Below are 15439 nucleotides of genomic sequence, written 5' to 3'. Positions count from 1 at the left end.
TTCCCCATACCTCCAAACAGTAAGTAATGTATTGAAATATGAAGGAACAATACAGCGTAGACAATGAGCGTTGATTTAATAAATAATTGGTTTTATACAGCATAGCAATTGATTTAGATATTTTACCATTAATATAGTGTATATGTGGCTCCCAACATAATTTTTCGTCGACTATGACGCCCAGAACTTTAAGTTCTTTTACTCTTTCAATTTCAATATCATTTATCATAAGTTTTTTGTGTAAAATTGTGTCACAATTACCAAAAATTATAAATTTAGTTTTACTTAAGTTCAGTGTTAGTTTATTAGCATCAAACCAGCTCTTCATATTTTTTAATTAATTTTCTGCTGTATCCAAGAGTTGTTCCAAATATTCCCCAGAACATATTAAATTAGTATCATCAGCAAATAAAACGGTTGTCATGTTTTTGGAACCTCCCATACATTATTTATATACAAGTTAAACAACAATGGTCCCAACACTGACCCCTGGGGGACCCCACAGGTGATTTTCTTTACCTTTGATTTATGGTTTTGCATTTCAACATATTGTGTTCTGTTCTGTAAGTAGCTATTTAACCATGAAAGTGCAGTCCCCCTAATTCCACATTTGTGTAATTTTGTGATCAGTAAATTGTGGTCTACTGTATCAAATGCCTTCTTAAGATCCAAGAATATCCCCACTGCATACTTTTTTTGTTCTATTGCTGTTGATATTTATTCTACAAATTGTATAATTGCATGTGAAGCTGTCCTGTTAGCCCTGAAACCATATTGCTGATCACAAAGAATATTATGTTTAGTAATGAAGCTATCAATCCTTGTAGAAAATATTTGTTCTAGTATTTTTGAGAATTGGGAGAGCAGTGAAACAGGTCTGTAGTTTGAAAGTGTATGTTTTTTACCAGCCTTGTCCATTGGTATCACCTTTGCCATTTTCATTTTATCTGGAAAGACCCCAGTTTTCAGAGATTGATTACATACATGCGTTAGAGGTTTGACAACACAGCCAATAATACTTTGGACCATAAACATGTCAATACCAATCCAGTCAGTGGACTTTTTACTCTTAAATTTGTCAACAATCTCAATAATTTCTTTTTCATCAGTTCCCTTGACAAACATAGATTCATTAATATTTACATTCTTGCTTAACAAATCATTCATACTGCTAGTCTTTGTAAACTCCCCGGGCAAACCTGGACTTGCTCCAACAAAATAATCATTACATTAATTTGCAGCTTAGTTCATATCCTTAACCTCTATATGTTTTTTTGTCAGGAAAAAGATCCTAAGATGCTTAGACATAAACATTTGTGCAACAAATCTTCAAAGTAAAGCATCACAGCATTTATAGCTATTGTCTGTCCCTAGAATGGCTAACAGTCATGAAAACAAACATTAAACATTGTTACAGTTATACTCAGTAAACATAATACAACTTAAGAAACCTTATTTATTGATATTGATTGATTTCAATATTGATCGAGCCAAAGATTCTTTTGCACCTTAAAATAATATTTTCAAAATCATTTCAGCGGTTCCTTAACTTGTTCAAATGAGACATAAGAATAATGGTAATGGTAGGCCTGCATGATATTAGAAAAATAGAAAAAAAGATTACATTATGTGCTTACATATTTGAAAAAACAGTTCTCCAATGTTTTCTGAATTTTTAAAAAATAATATCAGATTAGTAATCAGAATGTGCCATTGGAACATTGGATAAATGGTTGCTGTTAATGGGAAATGTAGATATTGCATTAAAGATCAGCCACCCACTCAGCTGGTATTCTGTCTATAATGGAGTGGTATAGAAATTTGTAAGTGACCCCAAACTTTTGACCGGTAGTGTTGTGTTCTTAGTTATTGTAATGTGTATAACTTGTGAATTCTGTGTCTTTCATTTCTTACTTTTATTTATTTAATATTTCTGTTTATTACCCCTTTAGACTGTTTCTTGTACTCAAACGTCATGTTATCAACAAATATGCAAAGTATAAGGGATTAACATAATGACTCTACAAAAGGCCTGAATCAGTTCAAAACGAGAAAAACAATGATGCAGATAGTTTTATCTCTTCTTTTTTTCTCTCTTGCGCAGATGCTACACCAGCTTAGTGTGGGTAGAAGGTCAGAAAGATAGGATGAGGACTTTTATTTGCGTTATTATGGACTTTGTTTAAATAATTAGAGGTGCTGCTTGGCCACTGCCTCCTATAGCATGTTCCCAGTTTCTGAAGTCTAGTGACAGTGGGAGTGTTGGGGGAAGGGAGCTAACAAGGTCTTATCAGTGAAGGAGTTAACAACAGGAAGAAGACTACAGGAGTCAGCAGCAGTCATTAACACCACCTGTACGAAGGGATAAGAGCTGCTTTTATTGTACAGAGATTAGCCTGGAATCCTGCTGCGACACACAGAAAACAAAGGAGCTGCTACATCAGACACCTGGGAGTCAGTAGTGTGCGTTTATGACTACTGTGGTGTATAAGCATCAAAGTGTGTGCTGCAGGATTTACACTCTATGTCTGCACATATGTGTTCACTTATAAAACTGCTTTTGTTAAGGTAAATTGCATATTGGACACTTTAGTTTTTATGTTTAGTTTAAATGAATGAAGAGCACTAAAAGTCAAAGTAAGTCTCTTTTACACCACCAACCAGGGTTGTGCTAGGGCTGTCTGATCAGGGCTCAACCCTCCTTTTGGATATTGAAACCAAGTCAGTCAACATGGGTATTCAACAATAGTTAATAATTTAATAATAATTTAGAGCTCACCTGGGTCAGCCCGGGAGCAATCCATAACAATTACCTTAAGAGCTAGAAATGGGTGGGGCTTTCAGATCTTATTCAGTGAACAGCTAACATCACATACTCCAGTCCAGCTGTATACCAGCAGAACTTATAATTTGTAGCTACTTGAATCCGTTATTGTACAGAGACATAATAAGGCTTAATTCATTATTGTTTTGCAGTGATTACATTCTAAAGCACAAAAAATAACCACCTTATCAGATGATTTTGGTGAGTGATTTATTCTCCTCTGCATATTTATTGCATCAGCTGGAAAAGGAAGTAGATTACTCTAGTAATGATTTATGACTGTCTTTTGGTGAGGGGAGAACATTTCTCTTTGTTTGATTACATTAAAAGTAAAGTTGGGCTTTGTTGTTGGTGTTTTTTTAAAGAAGAAAGAAAAGAAGAGAGACCGCAGCAGCCAGAAGAATTAAACAAAACTTAATTTCATATGTTTACGTTCTTATGCTGGGTTTTTACAGGGAGTATTGTCTGTAAAACCCCGTAACCGCGCTGCAAAATACAGACTAGTGAACATCCAGGCACCCACTACCAATGGACTGTTTGGAAATGAAAAAAAAGGTTTGTGAAGGCAAACAAATCCAAGAAATGTATGAAGAGTTCTTTTTTTAGCAGACTAAAAGAGTTGAAACAAACCTGTTGTCCTTATCTCCGTTCCAGAACACAGCGCTGTGTCCCTGCAGCTGGGATAGGAAGAGCTGCGAGTGGCTGTCACAGGGCAACAGGTACCTGAGGCAAGGGAAGCTGGGCTCCTGCATCTGCCTCACACACCGCATGGCCCCCGGCCTCTGCACATACACACGCACAAAGGGTAACTTTAATATGCTGTTTGACAGATTTTTTTTCTTTAGGCAATATCATTACACTTAATCACTAATTACATTATTGTGTTTGTCTTGTATTTATCTAGTTGTCAATCAGAGTTGAGTTTCTGTTTTATGTATTTCTAGGATTTTAGTTTTTTTACCAGTCGCAAAAAACAAGATTGGCTTGTTTATTGCTAAGGCAGCATTTCTACAGGTTTCACCAAGTCATATTTAAGACTTTAAGACATTTTTTTAAGACCATTGTGAATGATATTTTAGACCTATATAAAAAAACTCATATCAGAGTCCGGAAATTCAATTCAATTTCAATTCAATTTATTTATAGTATCAAATCACAACAAAAGTTATCTCAAGACACTTTACAGATAGAGCAGGTCTAGACCACACTCCAGAATCCACAAGGACCCAACAGTTCCAGTTTTTTCCTCCAGAGCAAGCAACAGTGCGACAGTGGCGAGGAAAAACTTCCTTTTAGGCAGAAACCTCGGTCAGACCCAGGCTCTTGGGAGGCGGTGTCTGACGGGCCGGTTGGGGTTAGAATGAAGAGTTAGTTTGTAGTAGTTCTTTGTTCTTTGTAGGAAACATTGTCTTAACCCTCCTGTCAAATTTGACCCCTTTTACAAAGCTTCTATATCAGAAATTTGGGTGTCTTTCAAACAAATTGTCAAAAAAACAAGGTGGATGGTTCCATACAATGCTCTTCACAAGTTAAATACTACTTCAACAAAATGTGGGTGTTTAATTCAATTTTATAGCATTTAAGCAAAACAAAAAAAAGTTAAAAGAATGTTGAAAAAATTGTCAAAAAAGCTTTAAAAAATGCAAATAAACAACTTAATTGTCGGGGGAAAAAAGTAACAAAAACCTCTGGAAAAGTGTTGAAAGAAAAGGTTTGAAATGTTTACCCAAAAAAACGAAAAGTTGCATAGTCGACGAGAAGACAACACAAGGGTTAAACTATTCTATTTTCTCATTATAGAAATATAGAACTGGTGTCTAGAGTGGCTGCAAACTTATTTGCATGTTGGTCTCATTTGTAGTTGTAATACAGCCAATTATTTTTGGACTAGCAACCGAAAGAACTATAAGCCCACAGAAAACAAAAATGAAACATTGCCGGAGCGTTAGAGGTAGCGTTACTGACATAGGAAAATAAAGACCTGCTGAAAATTATTTAAGACCTAGAACAAAATATTTATAATAATAATATAATTATAATAATAATATAATAATTTAAGACTTTTTAAGGACTCAATTTTAATTTTGTAACTTTCTTGGACTTTTTAAGACCCGGTAGAAACCCTGTAAGGCAATAGGTCACATTTCAATGATTTATTAACAAATGTAATATCAATAACTTATAACAATAACTTATTTTCACCAGTAAATTGTTGGTAGACGACAAAAACAACTACTAGATGGGAAATGGGTATTTTACAATAACTTTGAATGCACCACAAAGCTTACCAGTTTCAGGTAAATACACCATTGTTCCGTCTGTGTAGTTTTTCCGACAACGGCAGGCAGTGGCCATATAATTCAGCTAGTTTGTGTCTTTTGCTGCAGACTGTTGTACGTCCCAGTGTTGGAATCCTCTACGCTGTTTAGCTTTAGTATGTTTAAGCCAGTCACTAAATAAAGGTAGGCTAACGTTAATGTTACCTGCTGTCAAGTGTAATGTTAACTAGTGTCACATGCAGCAATGTTTCGGTTGCCTCTAATGTCTGTTTCGGGGCATCAGAGGGAAGGGCAGGCATTTAAGTGGCACCAAAATGAGGCACCTAAATTTGTGTTGCTATTTGGTCCAGCAGATAGCGGTCGTTACAGCACCGGGTCTTGGAACCCAATCTTACACACCGGCAAAAATGACCTAGCCTATCCCTTGGTCTCTGTGATGGTGCAGTAGGTTTGTTAATGTTTTATCATGAGTTTTGAGCAAGCGGGGACAGGGTAACTTTGTTTTTTTAAACCTGGACCCTATTTTGGGGTTTTTTGTATCCAAGTGACTGATTGAAACAACAATCTTTGAAATTAGCCCAGTATGAACTAGTGAGAAGGCTGCAGTCAGCAGTGGCAAAACAAGCTACAATGTTAGTTAATGGGCAGTTGCGTACCTTCAGTTTGTGTCCAATAAAAATGCTTGTTTTACCACTGATAGGCTCAGATTATTATTATTATGTGTCTGACAAATAGACCTTTTTGTTAAAGAGTAAGATTCTTTTTGTCCAACATGAAACTGCCTTAAAATCGCTATTGCCAAACTTACCAGACTTTATAAAACCGTAAAACACACTTCATTCAAAGTCGACAAAAACTAAATAAAACTATCAAAAGCCGTTTTGGTTCGTCTTTCCACTGTTCTAACAATCACCACTCTGGTTTGGTTGGAATAAACCCTTAATTCAACCATTTACATGTGAACATTTTAAAAAGTTTTTGGAATGTCTGAAGAGTTTGGCAAGGAGCGGTTTCTGGTTTAAACAAAAAATAGTCTTACTCTATCTCTGTAGGGATCCTTTTCATTATGTTGTCAGACACTGATTAGAGCTGTCACTCTTCCTGTATAATACCATTCAAATTTTATTTGAATATTTAATGCTCAAATGCAGCCTGTTATTAATATGTACTGCACTACATAGGCTAATGCATTGTCCATGCCACTATAAGCATGTGCTTGTTGTTGCAGTCTGTCCACTAGAAGGACTTCCAACCTGGATGGGACCTACGTCATGGCTCCTTGCATTTCTGACACGCTGCTTTGTTTAATTTAATTTTCTACCACAAACACACAGCGACAAACACAAATTAACAGAGAATTCAGTAATGAAACATTATCTAACAAGTGTATTGAAGCGGCTCTGTTGTACAGGCTAACGGTGCTCGGTTAGCACAATGGCAGCATGTTAGAAAGCACAGCCGAAACAATTTGTCAAAAAACTAAGTAACAATAGTGGTAGCCATTGATAACTAAGCAGAAGGTAATATATGAAGTTGAAGCTAACTTTGATAGCTGTAGTTAACTTTAGCTTTCTCCAAGAAGTTCCCAGCTAAGCTACTATAACTACGCAGTTAGGCGAACAAGAACAAGTTAACTTATGATAAAAAGCATTTTGGCTTGGTGGATGTGGATTTTAAAGTCATGTTGAAACTATTTCCCATTCTTCTTCTAATTTCCAACCGCAGTCTGTCACTCCCCCTGTACTAACGTTACTCTAACGTTCGTTACGTGATCTCCGTGACAATGTCTTGTTTCTCATTCCCGCTAATTTTTTGTTCAGACGTGACATGACCAAAGGAATTTGTATTCACATGTGGGTAGGCCAAAGCAAGTAGAGGGAGATTAGCTAACATTAGCCAAAATATTTATAACAAAAAAAAAAATCAATCACATTTGAATAGTAATTTCAGCACTTGAATAGAATTGATTATTTTTACTATTTGAATTATATCCAACAGCCCTAACACTGATGCGCATATGATTACATTACAGCCCGTTTCACGGCTGCCGGTTACAGCATTCTCCCTCAATACTCGACCAGTGTAAAAGATTTTTGTCCACATTAGTCACTTAAAAACTGATGCATGGGAAATTATGGTCTGGGTTAATAAAAAAAAAAAAAAAAAAAACTTACCCTTTAAACACTGCCCTAGCCACACTGTGAGCAGTAAAGTTTATTAGTCTATTTTACTACAAACCAGAGCAAACAGGAAAAACTGCGTCTGCCAAATACATTTATGGGAACAAGAAGGGAGGCTCACCTTCTCGGGCTTGGTGTCCCAGCATTCAGTCATCATGCTGTGGAGGCAGCAGAACTGAACCTCCTGTGGACTGCCCAGCACTGGACGGATGCCTTTGGAGAGCTTCTTTGCTATCTGAAACTGATGTTGTCCCAGCACAGGCCTCCGCCCAGACAGCAGCTCATACAGCACCATACCATAGGAGAACATGTCCACCTTTAGACGGTGATGAGAGAAATAACATGGAGCACCAAGGTCAGGTTTCGGAAGTATTAAGTCCTCCAGTCACCCTTGGATTTTAAGAGTGTTTAGCATTACATGTCAGGAATGTCAATCAAATGGATAGTAAAAAACTGAAACTGAAATGATTAAACAGTAAATGTAACCATAGCAAGTAGGGCTGGGACAATATGCTTTTGTCCTTGATTGTATTTGATTTGTATTGCGATTTTCCATCCATCCATCCATCCATCTTCGACCGCTTATCCGGTGTCGGGTCGCGGGGGCAGCAGCTCCAGTAGGGGACCCTAAACTTCCCTTTCCCGAGCCACATCAACCAGCTCCGACTGGGGGATCCCGAGGCGTTCCCAGGCCAGGTTGGAGATATATCTCTACCACCTAGTCCTAGGTCTCCCGGGGCCTCCTCCCAGCTGGACGTGCCTGGAACACCTCCCTAGGGAGGCGCAGGAGGCATCCTTACCAGATGCCTGAACCACCTCAACTGGCTCCTTTCGACGCGAAGGAGCAGCGGCTCTACTCCGAGCTCCTCTCGGAGACTGAGCGTCTCACCCTATCTCTAAGGGAGACGCCAGCCACCCTCCTGAGGAAACCCATTTCGATTTTCATTTATTGCAATTCAAGTATTGTGGTTTGATGTTATTGAGTATTGGGATTTTCTTTTCCTTCTTTAACAAAAGATGAATATCTTCAAGAGACAATACACTCACCTAAAGGATTATTAGGAACACCTGTTCAATTTCTCATTAATGCAATTATCACTCAACCCATCACATGGCAGTTGCTTCAATACATTTAGGGGTGTGTCTGGTCAAGACAATCTCCTGAACTCCAAACTGAATGTCAGAATGGGAAAGAAAGGTGATTTAAGCAATTTTGAGCGTGGCATGGTGTTGGTGCCAGACGGGCCGGTCTGAGAATTTCACAATCTGCTCATTACTGGGATTTCAAGTACAACCTTCTAGGGTTTACAAAGAATGGTGTGAAAAGGGAAAAACATCCAGTATGCGGCAGTCTTGTGGGCAAAAATGCTTGTTGATGCCAGAGATAATGGGCCGACTGATTCAATCTGATGAAGAGCAACTTTGAACTGAAATAACCACTCGTACAACCGAGGTATGCAGCAAAGCCACACCAACGCCACCTTGAGGCGGATGGCTACAACAGCGAAAGACCCCACCGGTACCACTCATCTCCTTACAAATAGGAAAAAGAGCTCACATTTGCAAGAGCTCACCAAATTGGACAGTTGAAGACTGGAAAAATGTTGCCTGGTCTGATGAGTCCTTGATTTCTGTTCAGACATTCAGATGGTAAGAGTCAGAATTTGGCGGTAAACAGAATGAGAACATGGCTCCATCATGCCTTTTACCCCTGTGCAGGCTGGTGTGGTGGTGTAATGGTGTGGGGGAGTTTTTCTTGGCACACTTTAGGCCCCTTAGTGCCAATTGGGCATCGTTAAATGCCACGTCTACCTGAGCATTGTTTCTGACATGCCTCCTTTATGGCCACCATGTACCCATCCTCGATGGCTACTTCCAGCAGGATGATGCACCATGTCACAAGCTCGAATCATTTCAAATGGTTTCTTGAACACGACAATGAGTTCACTGTACTAAAATGGCCCCCCAGTCACCAGATCTCAACCCAATAGAGCATCTTGGGATGTGGTGGATGGGAGCTTTGTGCCCTGGATGCATCCCAAATCTCCATCAACTGCAAGATGCTATCCTATCAATCTTGCCACCCTTTCTAAAGAATGCTTTCAGCACCTTGTTGAATCAATGCCCCGTAGAATTAAGGCCGTTCTGAAGGCGAAAGGGGTCAAACACATTAATAGTATGGTGTTCCTAATAATCCTATAGGTGAGTGTATATGATGTGACATTTCTAAAAAGTAATTGTTTTCCAAGAAGAATGCACATCACATGTCAGTCAGTCTCACTTTTATTTTATTTGTGAAGAATTACATCACATGGATTTTCTATATCTTCTGCTTTGCTCTGTTTTACTGGAGACCGATATGAGGTAGGGGCGCCAGTGGTAACAAAACAAAAATATTTTGCTATATATATAATGTGTATACACACACACACACACACACACACACACACACACACACACACACACACACACACACACACACACACACACACACACACACACACACACACACACACACACACACACACAGTATAAAGTCTAGAGAAAGGAATACATTTTTTAAAAATTGTTGCTAAGAAAATCGTTATACATAGGATTTTGGGTTTTTTTTCCCAACCCAATAGCAAGGCATGATGCCAGAAACTATTTTGAAAGATGAGGTGCACCTATAATCCTATACTAACCAGCCGAGGGAGAAGGGGGGGAAGGTGAATGATTGCTTGACTTTTACTGATAATGACAATGGAGACTGGCCAGATACTCCACAGTACCACAACTCTGGCTTATCCTGCACTCCTCTTATCTTCTGGAGTTGATTTAAGTGAGCGCCTTGTTGTTTTTCCCTCGTTTGCAATTGACTCCAAAGAGCACATTTGTTCATTAAGTGTGATTTAAAAAAACAAACACTTATACTTTGTGTATATAAAGTAAACACATACTCTAGTTGTTCTCCTTTCTTGTTCATCTCATCCTTGAAACCCAAATCTGAGGACAATAGCTGAGAGGATTTGTGTCTCTGAGTGGTCACAGAGAGTAATGGTGGACTCAGCCCCTGGGTGACTTCCCAGAATAACTGCAGAGACAAACAGTTGTGGAATGCCAAATCACTGAACTACATCTGTGGTGACATCACTTGGTAGTTGCTTCAGATATACTTAAGGTCTCTGGTACGTTATGGAAAACTCCGGCTAATATTCTTATAAGGAAGTGCTCCTGACCTCAATCTGACTAGTCTAGCACCTTATCACTCTTCATTATGTATACAGTTTTTATCCCCGCTAGAAAGACACCTGATTCTCTCATCCTTGTTTGTATTATGTAAAATACTGGAGGTATTAACTTATGTAGCATAAAGCTGAATAGAACTAATGACTTATAAGAGGACTAATGACTTGATAAGACCAACAAATACAATGCACCACTTAAACCAGTCAAACTCTTCCTTAAAGGAGAATTCCGGCCTTTTTTTTAATATTAATCTTGATCATCATTTAGACTTAAAACTCGGGGGGACAGGGCCTTTTCTGTGGTTGGACCTAAACTCTGGAACGCTCTGCCCCTCCATGTCCGAACAGCCCCAACAGTTGAGAGTTTTAAGTCTTGTCTAAAGACGCATTTTTATTCTTTGGCTTTTAACTCCGTGTGAGTTGTGTGGTCCTCTGATGTCTCTTATTGTTTTACTGTATTTTAGTATTTTTTTTTCATTTTATCTTTTTTGTTTTTACAATATTTTATAATAATTATTTTGTATGTTTGAGTTTTCTGTGCAGCACTTTGGTAACTTTGTGTTTGTAAAATGTGCTATAGAAATAAAGTGGATTGGATTGATCATAAATATGCGTGTACTTTTAATTGAAAAAAAACAACCCAAATCAGTGCAGCCAACACGGAGTAGCTGCAGCTACGTGTACGAGCTCCCACTGAGCTAAAACGGCAGTTGTCGGGGGAAGCTCAGTGGAAGCTCATACACGTAGCTGCAGCTACTCAGTGTTGCCTGCACTGATTCGGGTCAGGGTCTTTAGCTTTAATATGACAAATAGTTTATCACGTAACATAATCAGGAAATCCTGTGTGCACTGCCTTGACCAGAGAAGGTCATGATATGTGGCCTCCCAAATATTTAGGCAAAATACATCTAACAAAAAATGTAAATACTGGGGTAAGGTACCTTTTAACTTTTATCATTAAAACCACTTAGAAACAATAAGTGCAGGCTCTAGTTGGGAATGAACCTTGTATGTGTGTAATATGTAACCAGAAGCCTGTCAGTTCAAGCACTGTTAGCCTGCTCTGACTGGGAGATTCCGAGGCGTTCCCAGGCCACGGTGGAGATATAATCCCTCCACCTCGTCCAGGGTCTTCCCCAAGGCCTCCTCCCAGCTGGACATGCCTGGAACCCTTACTTCATCCTTACTAGATGCTAAACCAAATCAACGTGCTCCTTTTATCGCAAAAGAGCCGCGGCTAACAGTTTAGCATGGAAAACAAATCAAGGATGTTAAATTGATATAAGAGAGCCCCCATGTTTTTTCATAATAAAGACGCATTGTTTACTTCATAGGCTGTGTATTTGTGGTATTACATGATCTGGGTCACATAACAGAAATCTAGCCAAAATATATATCCTGGAATTCCTTCAAAACTTGAATTTATTTGAAAAAGTTACAAATAAATGCATATTTTAAAGTTTTACTGAAAGAGACAAATCTATTGGTAATCGCAATTATTTCTGAAACAATTAATTGTACAGTAAAACTCTACCAATAGACAACAACCTCATTATACTAATCCTTTCCCAAATATACTGCTACACACATGACCTAATGTGGGTTAAGAAGAGGTGGTCGGTACCTTCTCATCATACACAATGCCTGGTCGGATCTCAGGAGCCTGGTAACCCGGTGTACCCTCAACCCCCAACGCCCCCTCATGGAAGGTTTGTCGAGAAATGCCATAGTCAGACAGTTTAATGTTAACTGGATCCTGCACCTGGAAGAAGATACATGAATTAGTGAACAAGTAAGATGATAGAAACAACAAGCCTGTCTGCTTCCATAGAAAACATAGCGTTTGTTGATAAGATTAAAGTCTCTACTGATTTTGAAAATGTATTTTGAAAGCTACTGCTACTACGGAAGTCCAATATATGGATATGTTATGTTATAAATCCATTAGAATATTGTCAATAAACCCAAATCCAAAATTTATAATTGAACCTTTTTATGGTAATACACAATCTAATATCTCACGATTATTTTCATTGTCGATTAATCTGTTAATTATTTTTTTGAATAATCGATTAGTTGCCTGGTCTATAAAATGTCAGAAAATGGTGAAAAATGTGGATCAGTGTTTTCCAAAGCCCAGGATGACATCCTCTAATCTAATCTTGTTTTGTCCACAGCTCAAAGATATTCAGTTTACTGTCACAGAGGAGAGAATAAACTAGAAAATATTGACATTCAACAAGCTGACAGAGAATTTTTAAGTTTTTTATATAAAATAACTCAAACCTATTATCAAAATAGACTAATTGAACAGTTAACACCTTATCAATTATCCGATTAATCTTTGCAGCTCTAACCCATATACAGACCTCCAGAGACCACACCAGGATGTTGTCAGATTTGAGGTCACAGAAAATTATGCTCTTCCTGTGAAGGTACGCCAGTCCCGCAGCAATCTGGTAGGCTACTTTGAAAGTAAGCATTTGACCAAGGGGCATGTACCTGGAGCCTACAATGAGAAAACACAACCTCAGTTCCACTAACACAGAAAAGTAGTCTGGCTATTACCAGACCAAGCCAAGTCTGGGGAGTCTGCTCTGTATTTTCTCTGCACAAGAGGCTTTACCAACGGGCATAGTTCGAATGACTCTGTATTCTGCTGCGCTTCCAGGGCCACTATGTTGAATGTAAACAAGAAGCTGCTTGGTCGCTTCTCTATCGTCATCGTGTTAAACCCACCAATAGCGTGCCAGGTTGATAAACCAGTTTGTGATTGGTTCCCGTAAAAATTGTGAACAGAAGCAGGAGAATTAAACGTGCAGGTTTCCAGACCGGGCTGCAGGGCGGAATCAAATTGCCGGCAGAGTGGATGGGGTTTACCCAGTCTAATAGAAAAAGGCTTTGAGACCAACGTCAAATGACAAGATGCAGATCTCTGTACGTGCCTGTGCCTTTGTGCTTCTCTTCCAGCACGGTGTTGAGACTGCCCAGGGGGGCCAACTGCAGGGCGAAGCAGAGTGGATGGATGCTGATGCCCACCAGAGAGACGATGCAAGGATGCTGCAGAGAGTGCAACATACTGGCCTCCTGGCGAAATTCAGAGAAGCTGCGACAGGCATCTGCTGACTGCAGATGTTTCACCATGGTGTCTGGAGCAGGAAAGAATGGAATGAAAGGGGATTGAAAAAAGGGATACTTTCAAATGAAAGACGCAAAGAGCAGATTTGTGCCCAGATGAATTCTCCAGGATCTCATATTGACAATTTTTTACAAACCTTATCATACAGGTGGTATATGTCTGCCAGAATAATCTTTACACTTGTTGGCATTTTTGGAATTGTCCTTCACATCTCAAGGTGTTTGCATGATTCTATTTAAGTCCATTTGAAGAGAGTCAAGGATTACCATCCCAGCTCACACCACTACCTATTAACATGGGACTGATGTTCCACACTTAGGTCATGCAATGAAATTTGAGATGCTGTTTAAATGATTTTAGTCACCTTTAGTAACTCTGAGGTCAGACAGTGACGTTGGCATTACTTGCTGAGCTACAAAGTTATTATCTGCAGTGTAAAAAACATTAATCTCGCAGCTGCTTTTAGCCAGCATATCATCTTATCTGTTGCCAATTAATCATTCAGTGAGTAGCTTGATAACCGGACAAAATTAAACTAGTTTTCTAGTGTCCGTTTTCTGGTGCTCTCTGCGGAATGAAGGGAAAACTGCCAGTCTTACCCCCTTTTTCACCAAATCAGCTCTGGTTCTTGAACTGGTTCCATTTAGGATTCTTGGAACCTTGGTGCGGTCTTACGCTACATTTACATTTCTACATTTTGGTTCAAAAACAAATATCTTGCTAGGTTAACACCTCACATTCACACGGCTCTGGCTTTTCAGAGCCCCAAAACTGGAGCAATTTGGACACATCTGTTTTGGTTTGGAATCTGTGGGGTTGTGTTGCAGTCTCAAAGGCTGCAAACGGAAACCTTTGGCAACACCAACACTGACGCAAAGGTTTTTCCACCTGATTGGGTCTCATCAATCATGATGACCCATTGTCTCAGACTAAGCTACTAACTTTACCATGGAAACTACCAGTTGCTTCCTGTTTATGCCCACTACATGAGATGTTAATGAGATACTTTGATTTGGGCCTGTTTTTTGCTCAAAACTCCTCCTAAAAAACAAAACGTAGCAATGTAAATGTAGCCTTACGAACCAGCTTGCATTTCCACCAGTTTTGAGCAGTACCATTGTAATCAAGGATGTCATCAACACAGGTTGCTGCGCAATGCACAACAGAGGTAACCAGTAGGAGCAAGATGGGGGATCACAATGATTACCTATTCACTAGCTTTTTTTCTGTTATTAGCAATTTTTACATTAATCAAAAAAACAAAACATGAATCAACTATTAATGATTCCACTGCACGCACTTTCTCATTAATGCACTTATCTAATCAATCAATCACATGGCAGTTGCTTCAATGCATTTAGAGGTGTGGTCCTGGTCAAGACAATCTCCTGAACTCCAAACTGAATGTCAGAATGGGAAAGAAAGGGGATTTAAGCAATTTTGAGCGTGGCATGGTTGTTGGTGCCAGACGGGCCGGTCTGAGTATTTCACAATCTGCTCAGTTACTGGGATTTTCATGCACAACCATTTCTAGGGTTTACAAAGAATGGTTTGAAAAGGGAAAAACATCTAGTATGCGGCAGTCCTGTGGGCGAAAAGGCCTTGTTGATGCGAGAGGTCAGAGGAGAATGGGCCGACTGATTCAAGCTGATAGAAGAGCAACTTTGACTGAAATAACCACTCGTTACAACCGAGGTACGCAGCAAAGCATTTGTGAAGCCACAACACGCACAACCTTGAGGTGGATGGGCTACAACAGCAGAAGACCCCACCGGGCACCACTCATCTCC

General features: G+C 39.2%; 1 protein-coding gene and 1 long non-coding RNA gene across 5 annotated transcripts in view; one reads left to right on the top strand and one right to left on the bottom strand.

Moving 5' to 3' along the window:
- The window catches only part of lrrk1 (leucine-rich repeat kinase 1), a 199978-nt gene that overhangs the window by 18269 nt on the left and 166270 nt on the right, over positions 1 to 15439 (bottom strand). For all 4 annotated transcript variants that reach the window (XM_032511829.1, XM_032511830.1, XM_032511832.1 and 1 more), the window contains 5 exons: positions 13456 to 13659; positions 12880 to 13019; positions 12135 to 12272; positions 7405 to 7599; positions 3455 to 3606 (listed from right to left, as the gene is read on the bottom strand). In XM_032511829.1, the coding sequence (XP_032367720.1) occupies positions 3455 to 3606; positions 7405 to 7599; positions 12135 to 12272; positions 12880 to 13019; positions 13456 to 13659 (829 nt within the window). The remainder of the gene's footprint in view (positions 1 to 3454; positions 3607 to 7404; positions 7600 to 12134; positions 12273 to 12879; positions 13020 to 13455; positions 13660 to 15439) is intronic.
- LOC116686782 (uncharacterized) overlaps positions 5907 to 15439 on the top strand; it is an 18208-nt gene continuing 8675 nt past the window's right edge. Inside the window, exons 1-2 of the long non-coding RNA XR_004331357.1 lie at positions 5907 to 6077; positions 11492 to 11502. This is a non-coding gene — a long non-coding RNA (uncharacterized LOC116686782). The remainder of the gene's footprint in view (positions 6078 to 11491; positions 11503 to 15439) is intronic.

Source organism: Etheostoma spectabile, unplaced genomic scaffold (genome assembly GCF_008692095.1).
Source record: "Etheostoma spectabile isolate EspeVRDwgs_2016 unplaced genomic scaffold, UIUC_Espe_1.0 scaffold48, whole genome shotgun sequence".
NCBI classification, from domain to species: Eukaryota; Metazoa; Chordata; class Actinopteri; order Perciformes; family Percidae; genus Etheostoma; species Etheostoma spectabile.
Note: the sequence above shows the minus strand (reverse complement) of the source record. Positions and strands in the feature narration are given on the sequence as shown.